Below are 19824 nucleotides of genomic sequence, written 5' to 3' on the forward strand. Positions count from 1 at the left end.
GGTGAGTGGTCAGCATTATTGAGTTGGAGACGAGTAGTGCTGTAAATACATCAGCCAGCCACTCCCATCTCCTATATCCAGCCAGACAGATAGGCATGGTGAGTGGTCAGCATTATTGATTTGGAGACGAGTAGTGCTGTAAATACATCAGCCAGCCACTCCCATCTCCTATATCCAGCCAGACAGATAGTAGGGTGAGTGGTCAGCATTATTGAGTTGGAGACGAGTAGTGCTGTAAATACATCAGCCAGCCACTCCCATCTCCTATATCCAGCCAGACAGATAGTAGGGTGAGTGGTCAGCATTATTGAGTTGGAGACGAGTAGTGCTGTAAATACATCAGCCAGCCACTCCCATCTCCTATATCCAGCCAGACAGATAGGCATGGTGAGTGTGTGTGTGTGTGTACGTGCCCTTGCATGCATGCGTGTGTGTGTGTGTGTAATCATCCTTAGTCTATTACAGAGAGATAGAGTGTGTGAAAGAAAGTATTGGAGATGCTAACTGGGCACTACAGTTCATTCCCCAGTAAGTAAGAGTAAGTGGGAGATGGGAGAGTGATGTCAGCATTTACCCAGTCTTTTTACTGCCCTGTTAACCACTCTAAGGGTAGCAACTACAGACTATTCCCCTACGGAGACTGGCCTTTAGAGAGAAAGATCCAGACTAGACACAGAACCCTTGACACTACTTAATACCCCACTTCCTATAAAGCTTATGCCCATTAAATACTCTCAGATCTAGTTGAGAGGTGGTAAGTAGGGGCTAAAGATTGTTTCTGGACAGGGCAAAGATGTAACTGTGTGATAGAAGGTAGAGGGTTACTCACGGCTGTCTCCCCTGGTCTGGGGTGGGGATGTGGAGGGGTTGCGACCAGCCTGACCCTGGCCTTTCTCATAGTAGAAGGAGTCTGTGTAGTCAGTAGCCTGGTAGGGGCCAGAGTCAATGGAGTACTCATACTCCTCTTTCACTGCTGCTGCTTCTGCAACCTCCTGCTGCTGCTGCTGCTCCTCCTCCTCCTCCTCCTCCTCCTCTTCCTCCTCCTCCTCCTCATCTTCTACTGCCTCCTCCTCCTCCTCCTCCTCCACCACCTGCTCATCCTCTTCCACCATCTCATCATCTTCCTCCTCCATGTCTGCCGCGTCCACATCGGTGTCAGGAGAGGGGCTTGTGGTGGGTGTTGTCACTTTGACTCTGGGAATGGGGTACAAGGTCAAACATTACGATCATCATCATTATCATCACCACAGAGAGAAGGGGTAATGGGACTCACCCTGTGTTGACTTTGACCTGAGGGGTGAGGGCCTGGGGTCCTGCTGGGAGAACATCCCCTCCCTCGGTCTCCCCCCTGCCACTGGACCCGCCCCTCCCCGGGCAGCACACATACTCCACCCCACGGAAACGGTCGCTGCACGGCAACAGCATCCCATAACTATGCAGCTCCAGACTGTCTGCTGTGCAGGCCTGAAACAGAAAGAGAGAGGATGAGAAAAATATGTTAAAACATGAATCAAGTTGGAAAAGACCAAGGTGAACTAGAGAGACATCAGGGGTGTATAGAAAAAGATAAGAAATGTGACTGTTATCAAAGGGAACTAACTAGCAGGATGAATGGAACACGACAGGGAGTAACCTCTTCCTCAGCATGATGAAGGTGAGTTATAAAAACTACAACCTACATCACCTCCTTGGTCTCTAATAAACTGCCTCACCTCCCCGGCCTATAATAAACTACTTCACCTCCCCGGCCTCTAATAAATCACCTCACCCCCCCTGACCTATAATAAACCACCTCACCTCCCCGGCCTATAATAAACTACCTCACCTCCCCGGCCTATAATAAACTACCTCACCCCCCCGGCCTCTAATAAACCACCTCACCAGCCTATAATAAACCACCTCACCCCCGGCCTATAATAAACCGCCTCACCTCTCTTGCATATAATAAACCGCCTCACCTCCCGGCCTATAATAAACTACTTCACCTCCCTGGCCTATGATAAACGGCCTCACCCCCAGGCCTATAATAAACGGCGCCCTCCCCAGGCCTATAATAAACCGCCTCACCCCCAGGCCTATAATAAACCGCCTCACCCCCAGGCCTATAATAAACCGCCTCACCCCCAACCTATAATAAACCGCCTCACCCCCAGGCCTATAATAAACTGTCTCAACCCCCAGGCCTATAATAAACCGCCTCACCTTTCTTGCATATAATAAACAACCTCAGCTCTCTTGCAAAAAAATAAACCGCCTCACCTCTCTTGCATATAATAAACCCCCTCACCTCTCTTGCATATAATAAACCCCCTCACCTCTCTTGCATATAATAAACCCCTCACCTCTCTTGCATATAATAAACCCCTCACCTCTCTTGCATATAATAAACCCCCTCACCTCCTTTGCATATAATAAACCGCCTCCCCTTTCTTGCATATAATAAACAACCTCAGCTCTCCTGCAAAAAATAAACCGCCTCACCTCCCCGGCCTATAATAAACTGCCTCACCTCCCCGGCCTATAATAAACTACCTCACCTCCCCGGCCTATAATAAACTACCTCACCTCCCCGGCCTATAATAAACTAGCTCCCCGGCCTATAATAAACTAGCTCCCCGGCCTATATTAAACCACCTCACCTCCCCGGCCTATAATAAACTACCTCCCCGGCCTATATTAAACTACCTCCCCGGCCTATAATAAACTACCTCCCCGGCCTATATTAAACTACCTCCCCGGCCTATAATAAACTACCTCACCTCCCCGGCCTATAATAAACTGCCTCACCTCCCCGGCCTATAATAAACTGCCTCACCTCCCCGGCCTATAATAAACTACCTCACCTCCCCGGCCTATAATAAACTACCTCCCCGGCCTATATTAAACTACCTCCCCGGCCTATAATAAACTACCTCCCCGGCCTATATTAAACTACCTCCCCGGCCTATAATAAACTAGCTCCCCGGCCTATAATAAACTAGCTCCCCGGCCTATATTAAACCACCTCACCTCCCGGCCTATAATAAACTACCTCCCGGCCTATATTAAACTACCTCCCGGCCTATAATAAACTACCTCCCGGCCTATAATAAACTACCTCCCCGGCCTATAATAAACTACCTCACCTCCCCGGCCTATAATAAACTGCCTCACCTCCCCGGCCTATAATAAACTGCCTCCCCGGCCTATAATAAACTACCTCCCCGGCCTATAATAAACTACATCCCCGGCCTATAATAAACTACCTCCCCGGCCTATATTAAACTAGCTCCCCGGCCTATATTAAACTAGCTCCCCGGCCTATATTAAACTACCTCCCCGGCCTATAATAAACTGCCTCACCTCCCCGGCCTATAATAAACTACCTCCCCGGCCTATAATAAACTGCCTCCCCGGCCTATAATAAACTGCCTCACCTCCCAGGCCTATAATAAACTACCTCCCCGGCCTATAATAAACTGCCTCACCTCCCCGGCCTATAATAAACTAGCTCCCCGGCCTATATTAAACTAGCTCCCCGGCCTATATTAAACTAGCTCCCCGGCCTATATTAAACTACCTCCCCGGCCTATAATAAACTGCCTCACCTCCCCGGCCTATATTAAACTAACTCCCCGGCCTATAGTAAACTGCCTCACCTCCCCGGCCTATAATAAACTGCCTCACCTCCCCGGCCTATAATAAACTACCTCACCTCCCCGGCCTATAATAAACTACCTCACCTCCCGGCCTATAATAAACTAGCTCCCGGCCTATAATAAACTAGCTCCCGGCCTATATTAAACCACCTCACCTCCCGGCCTATAATAAACTACCTCCCGGCCTATATTAAACTACCTCCCGGCCTATAATAAACTACCTCCCGGCCTATATTAAACTACCTCCCGGCCTATAATAAACTACCTCACCTCCCGGCCTATAATAAACTGCCTCACCTCCCCGGCCTATAATAAACTGCCTCACCTCCCCGGCCTATAATAAACTAGCTCCCCGGCCTATATTAAACCACCTCACCTCCCCGGCCTATAATAAACTACCTCCCCGGCCTATATTAAACTACCTCCCCGGCCTATAATAAACTACCTCCCCGGCCTATATTAAACTACCTCCCCGGCCTATAATAAACTACCTCACCTCCCCGGCCTATAATAAACTGCCTCACCTCCCCGGCCTATAATAAACTGCCTCCCCGGCCTATAATAAACTACCTCCCCGGCCTATAATAAACTACATCCCCGGCCTATAATAAACTACCTCCCCGGCCTATATTAAACTAGCTCCCCGGCCTATAATAAACTGCCTCACCTCCCCGGCCTATAATAAACTACCTCCCCGGCCTATAATAAACTGCCTCACCTCCCCGGCCTATAATAAACTAGCTCCCCGGCCTATATTAAACTAGCTCCCCGGCCTATATTAAACTAGCTCCCCGGCCTATATTAAACTACCTCCCCGGCCTATAATAAACTGCCTCACCTCCCCGGCCTATATTAAACTAACTCCCCGGCCTATAGTAAACTGCCTCACCTCCCCGGCCTATAATAAACTACCTCCCCGGCCTATAATAAACTAGCTCCCCGGCCTATAATAAACCAGCTCACCTCCCCGGCCTATAATAAACTACCTCCCCGGCCTATATTAAACTACCTCCCCGGCCTATAATAAACTGCCTCACCTCCCCGGCCTATAATAAACTACCTCCCCGGCCTATAATAAACTACCTCCCCGGCCTATAATAAACTGTCTCCCCGGCCTATAATAAACCGCCTCCCCGGCCTATATTAAACCACCTCACCTCCCCGGCTTATAATAAACTACCTCACCTCCCCGGCCTATATTAAACTACCTCACCTCCCCGGCCTATATTAAACTACCTCACCTCCCCAGCCTATATTAAACCACCTCACCTCCCCGGCCTATATTAAACTACCTCACCTCCCCGGCCAATAATAAACTGCCTCACCTCCCCGGCCTATAATAAACTACCTCCCCGGCCTATATTAAACCACCTCACCTCCCCGGCTTATAATAAACTACCTTACTTCCCCGGCCTATAATAAACTCCTCTAGTTACTCTCTCTGCTGATACAGTATGGTACTGTATGTTACACTACACCCAGCTGGGTACAGTTAGCTTCCAGCCAAAGTCTTTTACTGCAGTCTACACTGCAGTTTAGTTATTGACTCAATTAGTCCAAGTCGAAGTTTAATGTCTTATAGAGTCTATGCTAACTCTCTATAAAGAGTCTTAGTTGTGTTAAAACCCAATTAAAACTTAAGAAATTAATTGAAAAATGAACATGTAATATAATTTATGCATAATTTAATTAACTCTAATATAATCTTAGTTAATATAATGTCGCTCCGCCAGCACCTCCTTGGCTATGTTGTGCCAGTAGACGTAGCTCTCACAGACATCCATCTGCTCCTGGTGCAGGAAACGGCATCGGTCTGGAACCAACAGGGCTTCACTCACATACTCACCCACTGCAGAGCGAGAGAGCGAGAGAGCGCGAGAGAGCGAGAGAGAGAGAGCGAGAGAGAGAGACACAGAGAGAGACACAGAGAGAGACACAGAGAGAGAGAGAGACAGAGAGAGACAGAGAGAGACAGAGAGAGACAGAGAGAGAGACAGAGAGAGCGAGAGCGAGAGACAGAGAGAGCGAGAGACAGAGAGAGCGAGAGAGCGAGAGACAGAGAGACACAGAGAGAGCGAGAGACACAGAGAGAGAGAGAGAGAGACACACAGAGAGACAGAGACAGAGAGACAGAGAGAGAGAGAGAGACAAAGACAGAGACAGAGAGAGAGAGAAATGGAATGAGGGAGAATATTTTATATTTTAATACTTGACTTGGTTGATAAAAAAAAAATGTAATGATCAAAAACGTTCATGAACCCGAGAGAGACAGAGAGAGAGAGACAGAATGAGGGAGAATATTTTATATTTTAATACTTGCCTTGGTTGATAAAAAAAAAATGTAATGATCAAAAACGTTCATGAACCCGAGAGAGACAGAGAGAGAGAGACAGAGAGAGAGAGAGACAGAGAGACAGAGAGAGAGAGACAGAGAAAGAGAGAGAGAGAGAGAGAGAGACAGAAACAGAGACAGAGAGAGAGAGGGAAATGGAATGAGGGAGAATATTTTATATTTTAATACTTGACTTGGTTGATAAAAAAAAAAATGTAATGATCAAAAACGTTCATAAACCCGAGAGAGAGACTTGAACTAGAAAGGTTCAGTATTATAAGATAATGCCAACATTACAGTGCCTCTGCACTATTTGAGCTGAGGACAAGGTGGGGAGTGGAGATTGATCCAGAACACCATGGTGTGCTGCTGCATGCAGTTCTACTTTCAATAGCTGCAGGCAGCCAGTCAGTCAGTCAAGGACAGAACAATGTGAAATATGCTTAATGTCATTTGATTACATCGGTCACAATAGTGGAAAGAAATGATTTTGTACTTTACAGACTCTAGAGAAGTTAAAGTTGTATTTATTAACAAATAAGCCATATATTATGCATTATTCAGGTGTCAAGTATGATTCAAAACCAAATCAAATGTTATTAGTCACATGCGCCGAGTACAGTGAAATGCTTACTTACAGGCCCCAAACCGACAGTGCAGTTTAAGAAAATATGGATAAGAATTCAAGAGCAGCAGTAAAATAACAATAGCGAGACTATATACAGTGGGAGTCAATGTGTGGGGGCACTGGTTAGTTGAGGTAATATGTACATGAAGGTAGAGTTATTAAAGTGACTACACATAGATAATAACAGAGAGTAGCAGCGGTGTTAAAGAGGGGGGCACCGGTTAGTTGAGGTAATATGTACATGAAGGTAGAGTTATTAAAGTGACTACACATAGATAATAACAGAGAGTAGCAGCGGTGTTAAAGAGGGGGGGCACTGGTTAGTTGAGGTAATATGTACATGAAGGTAGAGTTATTAAAGTGACTACACATAGATAATAACAGAGAGTAGCAGCGATGTTAAAGAGGGGGGGGGGGGCACTGGTTAGTTGAGGTAATATGTACATGAAGGTAGAGTTATTAAAGTGACTACACATAGATAATAACAGAGAGTAGCAGCGGTGTTAAAGAGGGGGGGCACTGGTTAGTTGAGGTAATATGTAGATGAAGGTAGAGTTATTAAAGTGACTACACATAGATAATAACAGAGAGTAGCAGCGATGTAAAAGAGGGGGGGCAAGCAAATATTCTGGGAAGCCATTTGATTGGGTGTTCAGGAGTCTTATGGTTTGCGGATAGAAGCTGTTTAGAAGCCTCTTGGACCTAGACTTGGCACTCCGGTACCGCTTGCCGTGCGAGAATATCAGTGTACGATATTATAGGCCGTGTATCATTCAGGGCTAGGATATGGGTGTATCATTCAGGGCTAGGATATGGGTGTATCATTCAGGGCTAGGATATGGGTGTATCATTCGGGGCTAGGATATGGGTGTATCATTCGGGGCTAGGATATGGGTGTATCATTCAGGGCTAGGATATGGGTGTATCAGTACTTGATTGTATCAATATTAGGGTATTGGCACGTGGGTGTTAGGGTTAGGGCATGGGGGTAAGAGGGATGGGGTGTGTGGGTAAATGAGCTGAGGTATATACAGTATATATTGGGGCAAATGTCTGTTAATGTTATTATAGGCAGAGCACTATGTTCCCATCAGTCACAATTATTTTTTACATACCTTTCAATTACTGTAATTTTTTAAAAGCAATTTGGATTATGTGTTAGGGTTACTAATGGTATAATATGTGCATAGTGGCATGTTTGGAAATATGTGGGGACAAGTGGGTTAAAATTCAACACAGACTGAAAGACCTTTCCACCATTTTGAAGGAGTGAAGCCTTTTGGTGCAGCTGACAAAGCTTTGACAATGGAATCCATTCATATGAACTATTAGACATACTATGTCCGTTTCTATTATTACTTCCCCGAGGCTGAATGTGAACGCTACTTAACCATATAACTGAAATGACATGCTTTGTATTAAACATAATGATGACATGATGTTACTCATTAATATAATACAGTTATCCTCCGATATGGGGTGGGTGATCATAGGGAAGTTGTGCAATGTTTTGAGTAATGTTTGTGTAGGGATATGCTGAAGATTAGAAGGATGATGATGATGATGATGCTGAGGGTGCAGACATTGCAGACGTGTTGTTCTTACCCTGGCAGCGGTAGGGCATGACAATGAAGGGGCGTGTCTGGCAGTGGCCCCAGCCCTTCTTACACCAGGCTGGGATGGTGACGGGGCTGGAGGACTCCTCCACATGGGAGATCTGTAGGGCTGGGTACATCTGGTTGGACAGATGGACGGACAGACAGACGGTGGGAGAGACAGACAGAAAGACATAGGGAGGGAAAGATGGATGGACGGACGATATGGACAGACAGGACATCAGGGAGGAGAGAGACAACAGGGTCAGACAAATTGAGGGGAAAAGGAGGGTTTAGGGGAGAGGAGACATACAGTAGACAGAAGGAGGGAGGAGGAGAGGGTAAGAGGGAGAGAGGAGGAGAGGGAGAGAGGAGGAATGGAGGAGGGAGAGAGGGAGTGAGGAGGAGAGGGAGAGAGGAGGAATGGAGGAGGGAGAGAGGGAGTGAGGAGGAGAGGGAAGAAGGAGGGTTTAGGGGAGAGGAGACATACAGTAGACAGAAGGAGAGAGGAGGAGAGGGTAAGAGGGAGAGAGGAGGAGAGGGAGAGAAGGAGAGGGAGAGAGGAGGAGAGGGAGAGAGGAGGAATGGAGGAGGGAGAGAGGGAGTGAGGAGGAGAGGGAAGAAGGAGAGGGAGAGAGGAGAGGGAGAGAGGGAGTGAGGAGGAGAGGGAAGAAGGAGAGGGAGAGAGGAGGAGAGGGAGAGAGGAGGAATGGAGGAGGGAGAGAGGGAGTGAGGAGGAGAGGGAAGAAGGAGAGGGAGAGAGGAGGAGAGAGGAGGAGAGGGTAAGAGGGAGAGAGGAGGAGAGGGAAGAAGGATAGCACAATCAATAGGGAGAAAGGTAAAAAGGAGAGACTCATGCAACGGTCTGAAACACTTTGGCATTAAGGGTCTATTTTCTGACTATGCAGGTCGTACACTGATATTCTCCTAAAGTTGCATGGAAAATTCCAGGCTGAAAACAAGTTGACCTATACAATCCCACTTCCAATTATTTCAATAATCCCAATTTCACATCTGACTACTTTCAATTAAAATGTAGGGCAATGGCATAAGCACAGCCCTATAATGAGGTTTAATGGATTGAGAAATCTATTTGGCACGCTGTCTGAGAGCCGGATCCACAGACGTTGAGGAAAAAGAAACGCTTTTGTGGAAAAGCAATCACAGACGCATAATGAGCTGGGTAATCACATTACAGCCATTTCAATTGTGTGACTGCGGTTTTCTTTACCCGCCGTGCTTCATTTAGCCACCAGGTGGCGCATGATGTCCTTTTATAAAAACTGTCTCCTTGCTCTTGTTTCAGAGGGGGAGCAGCGAGTCTCTAATCAAACCAAGGCTGTGGCTAGGCCTGGTACGCCATTGATGTGTCTTAAGTTTGGCATGCAGGAGACTTTCAGGAATTAGGGGGATAAACGTGGCAGGAGGAAGACCGATGGATGGTAGTATTAATATTCAGGAAATATCAATAAATATTTCCTCCTGACCACCATCACTCCACTATATATACGGAAATATATAGATTTGATAGAACAAGACATACCAAGTGAGACAGATAGGGAGATTAGGGTTGGTTACTACTACTCCTATTTGGAATGTTGTGTGAGGTATCTAGCTATCTGTTGTTACAGCCTGAATTTAAAATGGATAACATTTACATTTGTTTTGTCATAGGGCCTACACACAACACCCCATAATGTCAAAGTGGTATGATGTTTTTAAATGTTTACAAATCAATAAAAAATGTAAACACTGAAATGCCTTGAGTTAATAAGTATTCAACCCCTTTGTTATGACAAGCCTAAATAAGTTCAGGAGTAAAAATCTGCTTAACAAGTCACATAATAAGCTGCATGGACTCACTGTGTGCAATAATAGTGTGTAACATTATTTTTGAATGACTACCTCATCTCTCTAACCCACACATACAGATAATTGTAACGCCCTTCAGTCGAGCGGTGCATTTCAAACACAGATTCAACCACAAAGACCAGGTTTTCTAATGCCTCGCAAAGAAGGGCACCTATTGGTAGATGGGTAAATATACATATAAGTTATTAATTACACTTTGGATGGAGTATCAATACACCCAGTCACTACAAAGACACAAGTGTCCTTGCTAACTCAGTTGCCGGAGAGGAAGGAACCCGCTCAGGGATTTCACCATGAGGCCAATGGTGACTTTAAAACAGTTACAGAGTTTAATGGCTGTGATAGGATACAACTGAGGATGGATCAACGACATTGCAGTTACCATATGCCACAATATTAACCTAATTGACAGAGTGAAAAGAAAGAAGTCTGTACAGAAAACATGCATCCTGTTTGCAACAAGGCACTAAAGGAAAACTGCACAAAATATGGCAAAGCAATTCCATTTTTGTCCTGAATATGTTTGGTGCAAACCCAACACAACACATTACTGAGTACCACTCTCCCTATTTTCAAGCATAGTTGTGGCTGCTCTGTGTATGCTTTTAATCGTTTGCAAAAACATGTTTTCACTTTGTCATTATTGTGTGAGGATTAAAAAAATATATATATATTTTGAAATCATTCTGTATCACAACAAAATGTGGAATAAGTCAAGGGGTATGAATACTTTCTGAAGGCACTGAATCTACCACTATCTTTATATCCATAAACCTATCTAAAGTATCTGCTCTCTACTATGCTATTGCAGCAGCATTGGCGATGAGCTGAGCATTACAGTGCAGTAATAGTGCAGTATGAGGTCGATCAGATAACCATAGCAGTGTTGTTGGCTCCTACCTCTTGGCAGTAGGACAGGATCTGGTTGGGCTCTGTAAAGCAGCCCTGGCGGCCCTGAGGGTCAGGCTCCCATTGGCCAGTCTTAGGGTTCATGTGCAGCAGCTGACGCCCACAGAACATGGCAATCTGTGGCTCGGCCACCAGGGGCCCCGGTCCATTCACCTCAGCCACGGCCAAGGCCTAGAGAGAGGGAGGTGGAAAGAGAAAAGACAAGTTGAGAAATAGAAAGAGTAATAGATGGAAGTAGAGAGGAAGGAAGGCGGAAAGGTGGAGGAAAATAAATACTTTGTTATGGTTGTCCTGAGAGAGAGTGTGAGTGCAATGTTCATTTTATTGTTTATTATCTACTTCACTTGCTTTGGCAATGTTAACACGTTTCCCATGCCAATAAAACCCTTGGAGAGAGAGAGAGAGAGAGAGAGAGAGAGAGAGAGAGAGAGAGAGAGAGAGAGAGATGAAGAGCAGTCAATACAAACAAAGTGGTGGGATAATATCGAGTTTGAGAATGAAGGACAGGACCTTAGATTAGTCTAAATGTACCAGCTGATATAGTCTCTCTCCCAACACAGACAATGGCTTAGCTGCAGTGAGAGAGAGAGAGAGAGAGAGTGTGTGTCTGTGTATACATCGTTGTATGCATTGTGTGTGTGCCATATTTGTATAGAGAGATGGACTTTCAAGCTAATGCATATACCATTTAGTCTCACACACTGTAGCTACAGTGATAGAGAATATTGGCAGAAACAAGGATCAGAAAATATTTATACCAGATCATGCATTGAGTGACACCCAAAGCCGATGAAAAGTCTGACTTATCGACTGACAAACTATGCCCTGGTTTTGTTAGCAATGTTAAGAGTTGAGAACATAAAGATAGGGTGGATAAACAGGAAGTGTACAACTATATACTGTAAAGCCTGCTCCCATCTGCCCTTCTTTTATCTTCTTTCTACCACTCCCCTTTATTCTCTCCATCTCTCCCCTACTGTCTCTCTCCCTTAGCTCTTTCTCTTTTCCTCTCCCTATCTCCATCCTCTCCCCCTCTCTCCTTCCTACCCTCAGCAGCCTGCTAGGATGTTGTTATTGATCATGGGATCCGTTCCATCTGCCTGCAGCCCAGGGGAGGCACCGTGGAGGAACAAACACCAGCCGGCCCCAGCCCCGCTGCTCCCAGTCAGGTGTTAATACTGGGGGTCGGGCCCAGGGGAGGCACCGTGGAGGAACAAACACCAGCCGGGCCCCAGCCAGGCTGCTCCCAGTCAGGTGTTAATACTGGGGGTCGGGCCCAGGGGAGGCACCGTGGAGGAACAAACACCAGCCGGCCCCACCCCCGCTGCTCCCAGTCAGGTGTTAATACTGGGGGTCGGGCCCAGGGGAGGCACCGTGGAGGAACAAACACCAGCCGGCCCCAGCCAGGCTGCTCCCAGTCAGGTGTTAATACTGGGGGTCGGGCCCAGGGGAGGCACCGTGGAGGAACAAACACCAGCCGGGCCCCAGCCAGGCTGCTCCCAGTCAGGTGTTAATACTGGGGGTCGGGCCCAGGGGAGGCACCGTGGAGGAACAAACACCAGCCGGGCCCCAGCCAGGCTGCTCCCAGTCAGGTGTTAATACTGGGGGTCGGGCCCAGGGGAGGCTCCGTGGAGGAACAAACACCAGCCGGGCCCCAGCCAGGCTGCTCCCAGTCAGGTGTTAATTACTGGGGGTCGGGCCCAGGGGAGGCACCGTGGAAGAACAAACACCAGCCGGGCCCCAGCCAGGCTGCTCCCAGTCAGGTGTTAATACTGGGGGTCGGGCCCAGGGGAGGCACCGTGGAAGAACAAACACCAGCCGGGCCCCAGCCACGCTGCTCCCAGTCAGGTGTTAATACTGGGGGTCGGGCCCAGGGGAGGCACCGTGGAAGAACAAACACCAGCCGGCCCCAGCCAGGCTGCTCCCAGTCAGGTGTTAATACTGGGGGTCGGGCCCAGGGGAGGCACCGTGGAAGAACAAACACCAGCCGGGCCCCAGCCAGGCTGCTCCCAGTCAGGTGTTAATACTGGGGGTCGGGCCCAGGGGAGGCACTGTGGAAGAACAAACACCAGCCGGGCCCCAGCCACGCTGCTCCCAGTCAGGTGTTAATACTGGGGGTCGGGCCCAGGGGAGGCACCGTGGAAGAACAAACACCAGCCGGCCCCAGCCAGGCTGCTCCCAGTCAGGTGTTAATACTGGGGGTTGGGCCCAGGGGAGGCACCGTGGAAGAACAAACACCAGCCGGGCCCCAGCCAGGCTGCTCCCAGTCAGGTGTTAATACAAGCTCATTGACCGCCGGGCCACTTCAAGTACATTAATAAACAGGAGAGGGAGGGAGGAGGGGAGAGAGTAGGAGAGGAAGGGAGAGGAAAGGAGGAGAGTCGAGGGGGGGGCACACACAATGATGTACCCACTGCAGGAGATAATCTCCACAGACGTAGAGACCAAACATGCTCGTTTTCTAACACAAGCTGAGTATTATGACGTCAATGCCTCACTAGGATTATTTTAGAAAGGGACATAGAGGGATGGAGTGATCAGGTGTTGTGTTCACACGTACAGTATAGATAGCACATAGCACATAGTCCTCTTTGGTGCAGAAAAAGTAGGGGTATATTTCAAAGACATGCTTGAACATCTACCTAACAAATCATTTCGCTCAGTCTTGCCATTCTTCTGGCTTAACAGCCAAGAGACACTTATAAAAACTAATATGACGGAAAGTTCAAACAATATCCCTATCCACACTGAAGGTGGCAACCCAGAACCCATTCAACCCGTCTTATGACTGACCCGAGTTTAATCTCCATAGACAGACAGATGGACTGACAGACAAGAAGAGCAACACTCAGCCTATTAGCATCAAGATGCCCAGGGGTAAGGGGGAGAGGAGAGAGAGAGAGAGGAAAGCAGGGCGAGTGGCGTCTGATCAAAGGGAAGCTCTGACTCAGCATACTGCTGCTAAAGTGTTTGAAGTTCTAATTGAAATGTATAATATCGGAAATAAATATATACAAAACCCATTAATAAAAATACAATAAATATAATAGGACCGGAGGAGTCTGAGCATTAGACCCCCCCTTTAGATATGAATGGACACCATGATAATGAGTTCATTGGATTATAATGAAAGTTGTATGGACGTGGCCGAGCGAGGCCTTGAGGAAGTGGGTTTAGAGCTCCCGAATGGTGCAGACAACCAATTTATTTGGAGTTCAGTGATAACCTTAGCTCTGTACTTTGTTAATTAAAGTCTCTCTGAGTGACTGCTGGTACTGTACGTGACTTTAGACTCAACTCCCCATATACAGTAAGTGGACATAGAAACTGTTTGCATATTATTAAGAGTGGTGCTTAGAGATGTTGATTTCTGCTGAACTGGCAGCTTTCTGGGAGCACGTTATTGATGTGTGTTAAGGAAAGTGTGTGTGTGTGTGTGAATTAAAGCGCTTGCTTAAGCTACACACAGCCCATAGCGACTAGCCACTGTGCCTGCTGAGGTAGTGGTTAAATAGATATGTCTCTTTGACTCAGGGAAGGTCAACGCCACAAAAAATACTTCTGGATATTTGAGAAGATGACCTGACAGCTCTGCTGTGCTCCAGCCTTCACCCCCCTCCCCCCGCACTTCAACAGAAAATCGATGATGTACGCCTGCAACTGGATCGCCATGCTCCCTCCGATCAATAGGAGCCCATTTGGAGCCAGATGGCCTGACCTCCAGCGTGGAGAGGAGGCTCCGCAGCTCCTCAGTCAATCCCAGCTCTCCCTGATTCCCCACCAGATTAGATGGGCCTGCCGTGATAACAAATACTAATCACAAACACTGCCGAAACAATGCTAAAAAGGTACAGTATCTCTCAGTGTGTTCATTAATGCATGAAATTGTTCAGAAATGCATGAAATCAGTCCATTTCAATAGAGAGACCCAGGAGAAACAAAGTCTCCCACCCACACACAGACGCATTAAAGAAGCCTTGTATCTCTGTTGTCAGTGAATCAGACAGGCTGACTAACACTGTTGTTTACAGAAGGAACGGTACAGTTACATGCGTGTGAACAGGAACTAGCTGCCGTCACGCTGTCATTTACTTATGACAATTGTTTAGCACGCCTGTTCTACAGTCACCCAGGGCCTGTTCAATCTGGTGGGTTGCAGATAGAAATGTACTGCATAGACCTGGCATGACAGTTTATTACACATAATATCATGTCACATCAATTCTATACAATGCACCTCTATCTGGAACATTTTGAATATCAAAATCCTAACTGTTTAGGTACCTGTCAGGAGATGGATTCTATATGGCTGTGATTGGTTGGTCAAACAAGACAGCATGCCCTCTGCTAATTGGTCTAAATGAGTTTTAGGAGGAAGTACCAAAAGCCTGAATGAAAAGGTGCTGGTGTGGTCTTGGCGTTTGCCTTGGCAGACTAGGGGAATCTGGCAGCCAGTCACTAATCCTGTTTAAATGGTAAATCAGTCAAGTGTAGCCCCCACCTAACCAAGGCAGTCAACTGAAAAGATGCTTTTGCTAAAGGGTAGCAGGAATAGACCGCTAGAGCAAACACATTTCCAGGTGTAATTATTTTTTCTATATATTCAGTAGACTTTTAAAATTAGTCCTAATGGAATTGGAACTGATAATTAGTCTCACATAAAAAGTATGTTTTGTCAGTTTTTGACTCCTTTTAATTATCTCTCTAATAGTCTTCGTTCTCTGCTCAGTAGAAAAGCCAGCCTGGGTTCCTCTGTCTGCCAGGACGGGGGCTTTTCATTCTATTTCTTAGTCAATTAGGCTTAAGACCACTAAGACCTCTGCTGTGACCACAGTGGCGTGAGCCTCTCAGACAGACACCCCTGGCCAGCCGGCTGGCTGACCGACTGGTCTGGTCGGCTGGCTGAGATGTCCTGATCCACTCTGCTTCACAATAACACTTCCCAATCTGTTAACAATTACCCAGCTTCTCCATGGAGAGAGAGAGGGAGAGGCTGAGACTGAGACTGAGTGTGGAGAGAGAGAGAGGCTGAGGCTGAGGCTGGAGAGAGAGAGAGGCTGAGTCTGGAGAGAGAGGCTGAGGCTGGAGAGAGAGAGAGAGAGGCTGAGCCTGGAGAGAGAGAGAGAGGCTGAGCCTGGAGAGAGAGAGAGGATGAGGCTGAGCCTGGAGAGAGAGAGAGAGGCTGAGGCTGGAGAGAGAGAGGCTGAGTCTGCTCTGTTCTGTACTTTCCCCCCTGGGCAAACCTTAATTGGACAGTAAAGGCCTGGATGTCTCCCAGAGATGTACAGTACAGTGTGAGCTGAGGTGTGTGTGTGTGTGTGTGTTTGAGAGGGGTGTGTGTGGTGCCCCATCCCCCATCCCTCTCCCTCCACCTCCTTTAAGGCCCTCCCTCTCTCTCTCCCCCCCTTCCCCCCCCTCTCTCTCTCCCACAAATCACACCTTAGTGCTGAGGGAGCTAAACACAGTGGACAGGAGAGGAGTGCTCCCTGACTCAACCACTGCACAGAGGCAAAGAGCCAGAGCCCACCTCATCATTAATAATTGCCTGTTGACACAAGCCCAGAGACATCGATTGCCTTTTTGTATTTTCCTGGTTCCTTACCTCTCTCTTGCTCCTCATTCTCCCCTGATATTTCCCTCTTTTTCTCCATTATCCACTAACTGGGGATGGATGGACTCTACTCCTTTCATGAATAGTACTCCCTCGTCCCCATGTTCCCTATTCTCCAAGGAAGAAAACATCACAAGGAGGTATTGAGTACTCTGACACAAAAAGCACAAAGGGCAGAGGGAAGCACAGCGGTCTGGGAATATCCTAGCATAGCATGAAGAAAAAGAGAGACAGCCATCCTCATTTCTCAGATATACCCCTGATAGGAGGTAATTAAGCTGCAATGCAGATGCATGTGTGTGACTGAGTACAGGGGAAAAATAAAGAGGCCAAACGAAAACCATAATCTTGCCCATATATATCTCTGTGTCAGCTGGGTTTAGCTCATGCCAGGCCAGGGCCTCCATCAAATTTACATATTCCTCTGGCATCGCCACGGCCCACCCCCTTGTCTAATTAAATATGCAGCACCTGTTCCCCCCTGCTTGCCTTTTGTTGCAGGATGACTTCATCCTCTGATATGATGCAATCTCCAAGCCCTACATGGCAAGGCAAGGCAGCGGAGGGGGAGGAGCCACTCCATCATCTGTCAATCCCTTTAATCCATCAGATGGCCCTGCCATAAATGTTAGCTGAGCTGCACGTCTGACACCGACTCATCTAGCTCATCACTTCATGTGTGTGCGTGTGTGTGTGTTTGTAAATCAATGCAGCCAGATGAGACCAAAGCAATCCGGCGCATTCAAAGGAGTCAACGGCGAGAGAACGGGAGGGGGGTCCTAGCCTAATGACACTGATCTAAGGTCAGTTTGGTTTTCTTCCCTCTAGTGGATAAGGTTAGGACTTGGGGAGGGTCAGCTGATCTTAGATCTGTAGCTAAGGGCTGTGTGTTGAGAGGACCATGTTAAGTCTATGTTCACACTGGTGTAATGATGTTGATGGATGTTCGGGGGGGTCGGGTGGTGAACCGGAGACATGGGACCTCTGAGGGGTTAATCCCTTGGCAGTAGGGATCTGAGTTATTTCACCTGCTAATTTACATCCCTCCTCCCGGAGGGCTGGCTGGCCGGGTGACACCGCAAGGGCGAGGCATATAAGCACATACACTGGGATAAATACTGTGCACAAATGTACTCACACACACACACGGATTAAAACACATTAATGCACATGAACGGATGCACAGAAATGCATGCACGTACACACACGCTGAAACGCACACTTACACACACACACACAGCCTGAAGCCTTGCTGTGCCCGTGGTTTTCTGCAGCACAGATGGTCAGAGAGTGGGTGGCTGCCGGGCCCTGCTGCCCCTCCCTCCCTTCCAACTTCCCTCTACCCTCTGTCCTCTCCCTCCTATCCCAATCTTCCTTCCCTCCCACCTTCCCTCTGCTCTCTGTAACCTCCCTCCCAATCCCCCCTCCACTCTCTGTCCTATCCTTCCCTCCTAGACAACTCCTCCATCGCTACCACATTTTCTTTGATCTCTGTCCTCTCCCTCCCGCCCTTGGTCTCAATCCCCCCTCCACTATCATTCCCTCCTAGACTATACCTCCATCCCTCCCACATTCCCTTTGATACCTGTCCTCTACCTCCCTCCCTCCTATCCATCTTCCTTCTATCATCTCAATCCCCCCCCCTCCACTCTCTCTCCTAGACTATCGCTCCATCGATCCCACATTCCCCTTGATCTCTGTCCCTCTTTCTCAATCCCACCTCCATTCTCTGTAGTATCCTTCCTTCCTAGACTCTCTCAATCCCTCCCACATTCCCTTTGATCTGTCCTCTCTCTCCCTCCTATCCCTCCCTCCCTCTCAATCCCCCCTCCATCCCTCCCACATTCCCTTTGATCTCGGTCCTCTCCCTCCACTCTTTCCTATCCTGGAGTTTCTCGCTCTCTCTCTCCTGATCTCTCCAGCCAGCCAGCCAGCCAGCCAGCCTGTCCCAACCCAGACTCCCTGCCCTCCCTCCCCTCCACACCTCCCCTTACCACCACACCTTCCCTCCCCAAACCACACCTTCCCAACCCACACTCCCTTCGCTCCCACACCACACCTCCCTCCCCTTACCACACCTTCCCTCCCCTTACCACACCTCACCACCACACCTTCCCTCCCCAAACCACTCCCTTCGCTCCCACACCACACCTCCCTCCCTCCCCTTACCACACCTTCCCTCCCCTTCCGTCCCTCACCACCACACCTTCCCTCCCCAAACCACTCCCTTCGCTGCCCACACCATACGTACCTTACCTTCCCTTCCCTTCCCTTCCCTCCCCAAACCAAACCACACCTTCCCAACCCACACTTCCTTCGCTCCCCACACCACACCTCCCTCCCCTTACCACACCTTCCCTCCCTCCCCTTACCGTCCCTCACCACCACACCTTCCCTCCCCAAACCACTCCCTTCGCTGCCCACACCATACCTACCTTCCCACACCTTCCCATCCCTCACCACACCTTCCCTCCCTCCCTTCACCACCACACCTTCCCAACCCACACTCCCTTCGCTCCTACACCACACCTTCCTACCCCACCCCTCACCGCCTCCACACAAAGCCCCACACTCTGCTGTTGTTCCATCCCTATTGCTGGGCTCAGACTAAATGGTGAAATAGATTTGGGAGTATTCATCATAGTAATCACAGTGTTTAAAATTTTATTGGCTTTTCCAGGGTCTCTTCCTCATCTGCCAGGCAGGCTGGGCCCATGATAATGAGAGAGGAGCGTCAGACACACAGGGATGCAGAGAGTCTGGTCTGGTGGAGCATGGAGACAGTTAAGGTTTGTGTCACAAATGGGGGCCCTGATCACAAATAATGCACTATATTTATAAAATAAATATATATAAAATACATTTGACTATATAGGGAATAGCGTGCCATCAACATCAACCCCCATCATCGCTCCATACTAATTAAAACCCCACTGCTAAATTGTTGTGGTTTCCAGTTTGTGTTGGGTACCTATCACACCAGCTTAGTGGCGGATTGGTAGACCCTTAACCTGCTGTTCTTAACCCCCAATGTACACTACCTTTGCTGAATGGCCAATTTGACATGCACAAAAGAGATCCAATTTGACATGCACAAAAGAGATCCAATTTGACATGCACAAAAGAGATCCAATTTGACATGCATAAAAGAGATCCAATTTGACATGCACAATAGCGGACAAAAGTAGACATCATGCCAGGGATATGGTTAAGAGGCCACAGTTCAATAAAAGCGGTCA

The 19824-nt window shown here is 48.0% G+C and overlaps 1 protein-coding gene across 2 annotated transcripts in view; it reads right to left on the bottom strand.

Moving 5' to 3' along the window:
- The window catches only part of LOC115140872 (amyloid beta precursor like protein 1-like), a 59560-nt gene that overhangs the window by 9009 nt on the left and 30727 nt on the right, over positions 1-19824 (bottom strand). For both annotated transcript variants that reach the window (XM_065027963.1, XM_065027962.1), the window contains exons 2-6: positions 10966-11145; positions 8204-8333; positions 5375-5487; positions 1274-1464; positions 830-1194 (exon numbers count right to left, since the gene is read on the bottom strand). In XM_065027963.1, coding sequence (XP_064884035.1) covers positions 830-1194; positions 1274-1464; positions 5375-5487; positions 8204-8333; positions 10966-11145 — 979 coding nt within the window. The remainder of the gene's footprint in view (positions 1-829; positions 1195-1273; positions 1465-5374; positions 5488-8203; positions 8334-10965; positions 11146-19824) is intronic.

The sequence above is a fragment of the Oncorhynchus nerka genome, linkage group LG14 (assembly GCF_034236695.1).
Source record: "Oncorhynchus nerka isolate Pitt River linkage group LG14, Oner_Uvic_2.0, whole genome shotgun sequence".
NCBI classification, from domain to species: Eukaryota; Metazoa; Chordata; class Actinopteri; order Salmoniformes; family Salmonidae; genus Oncorhynchus; species Oncorhynchus nerka.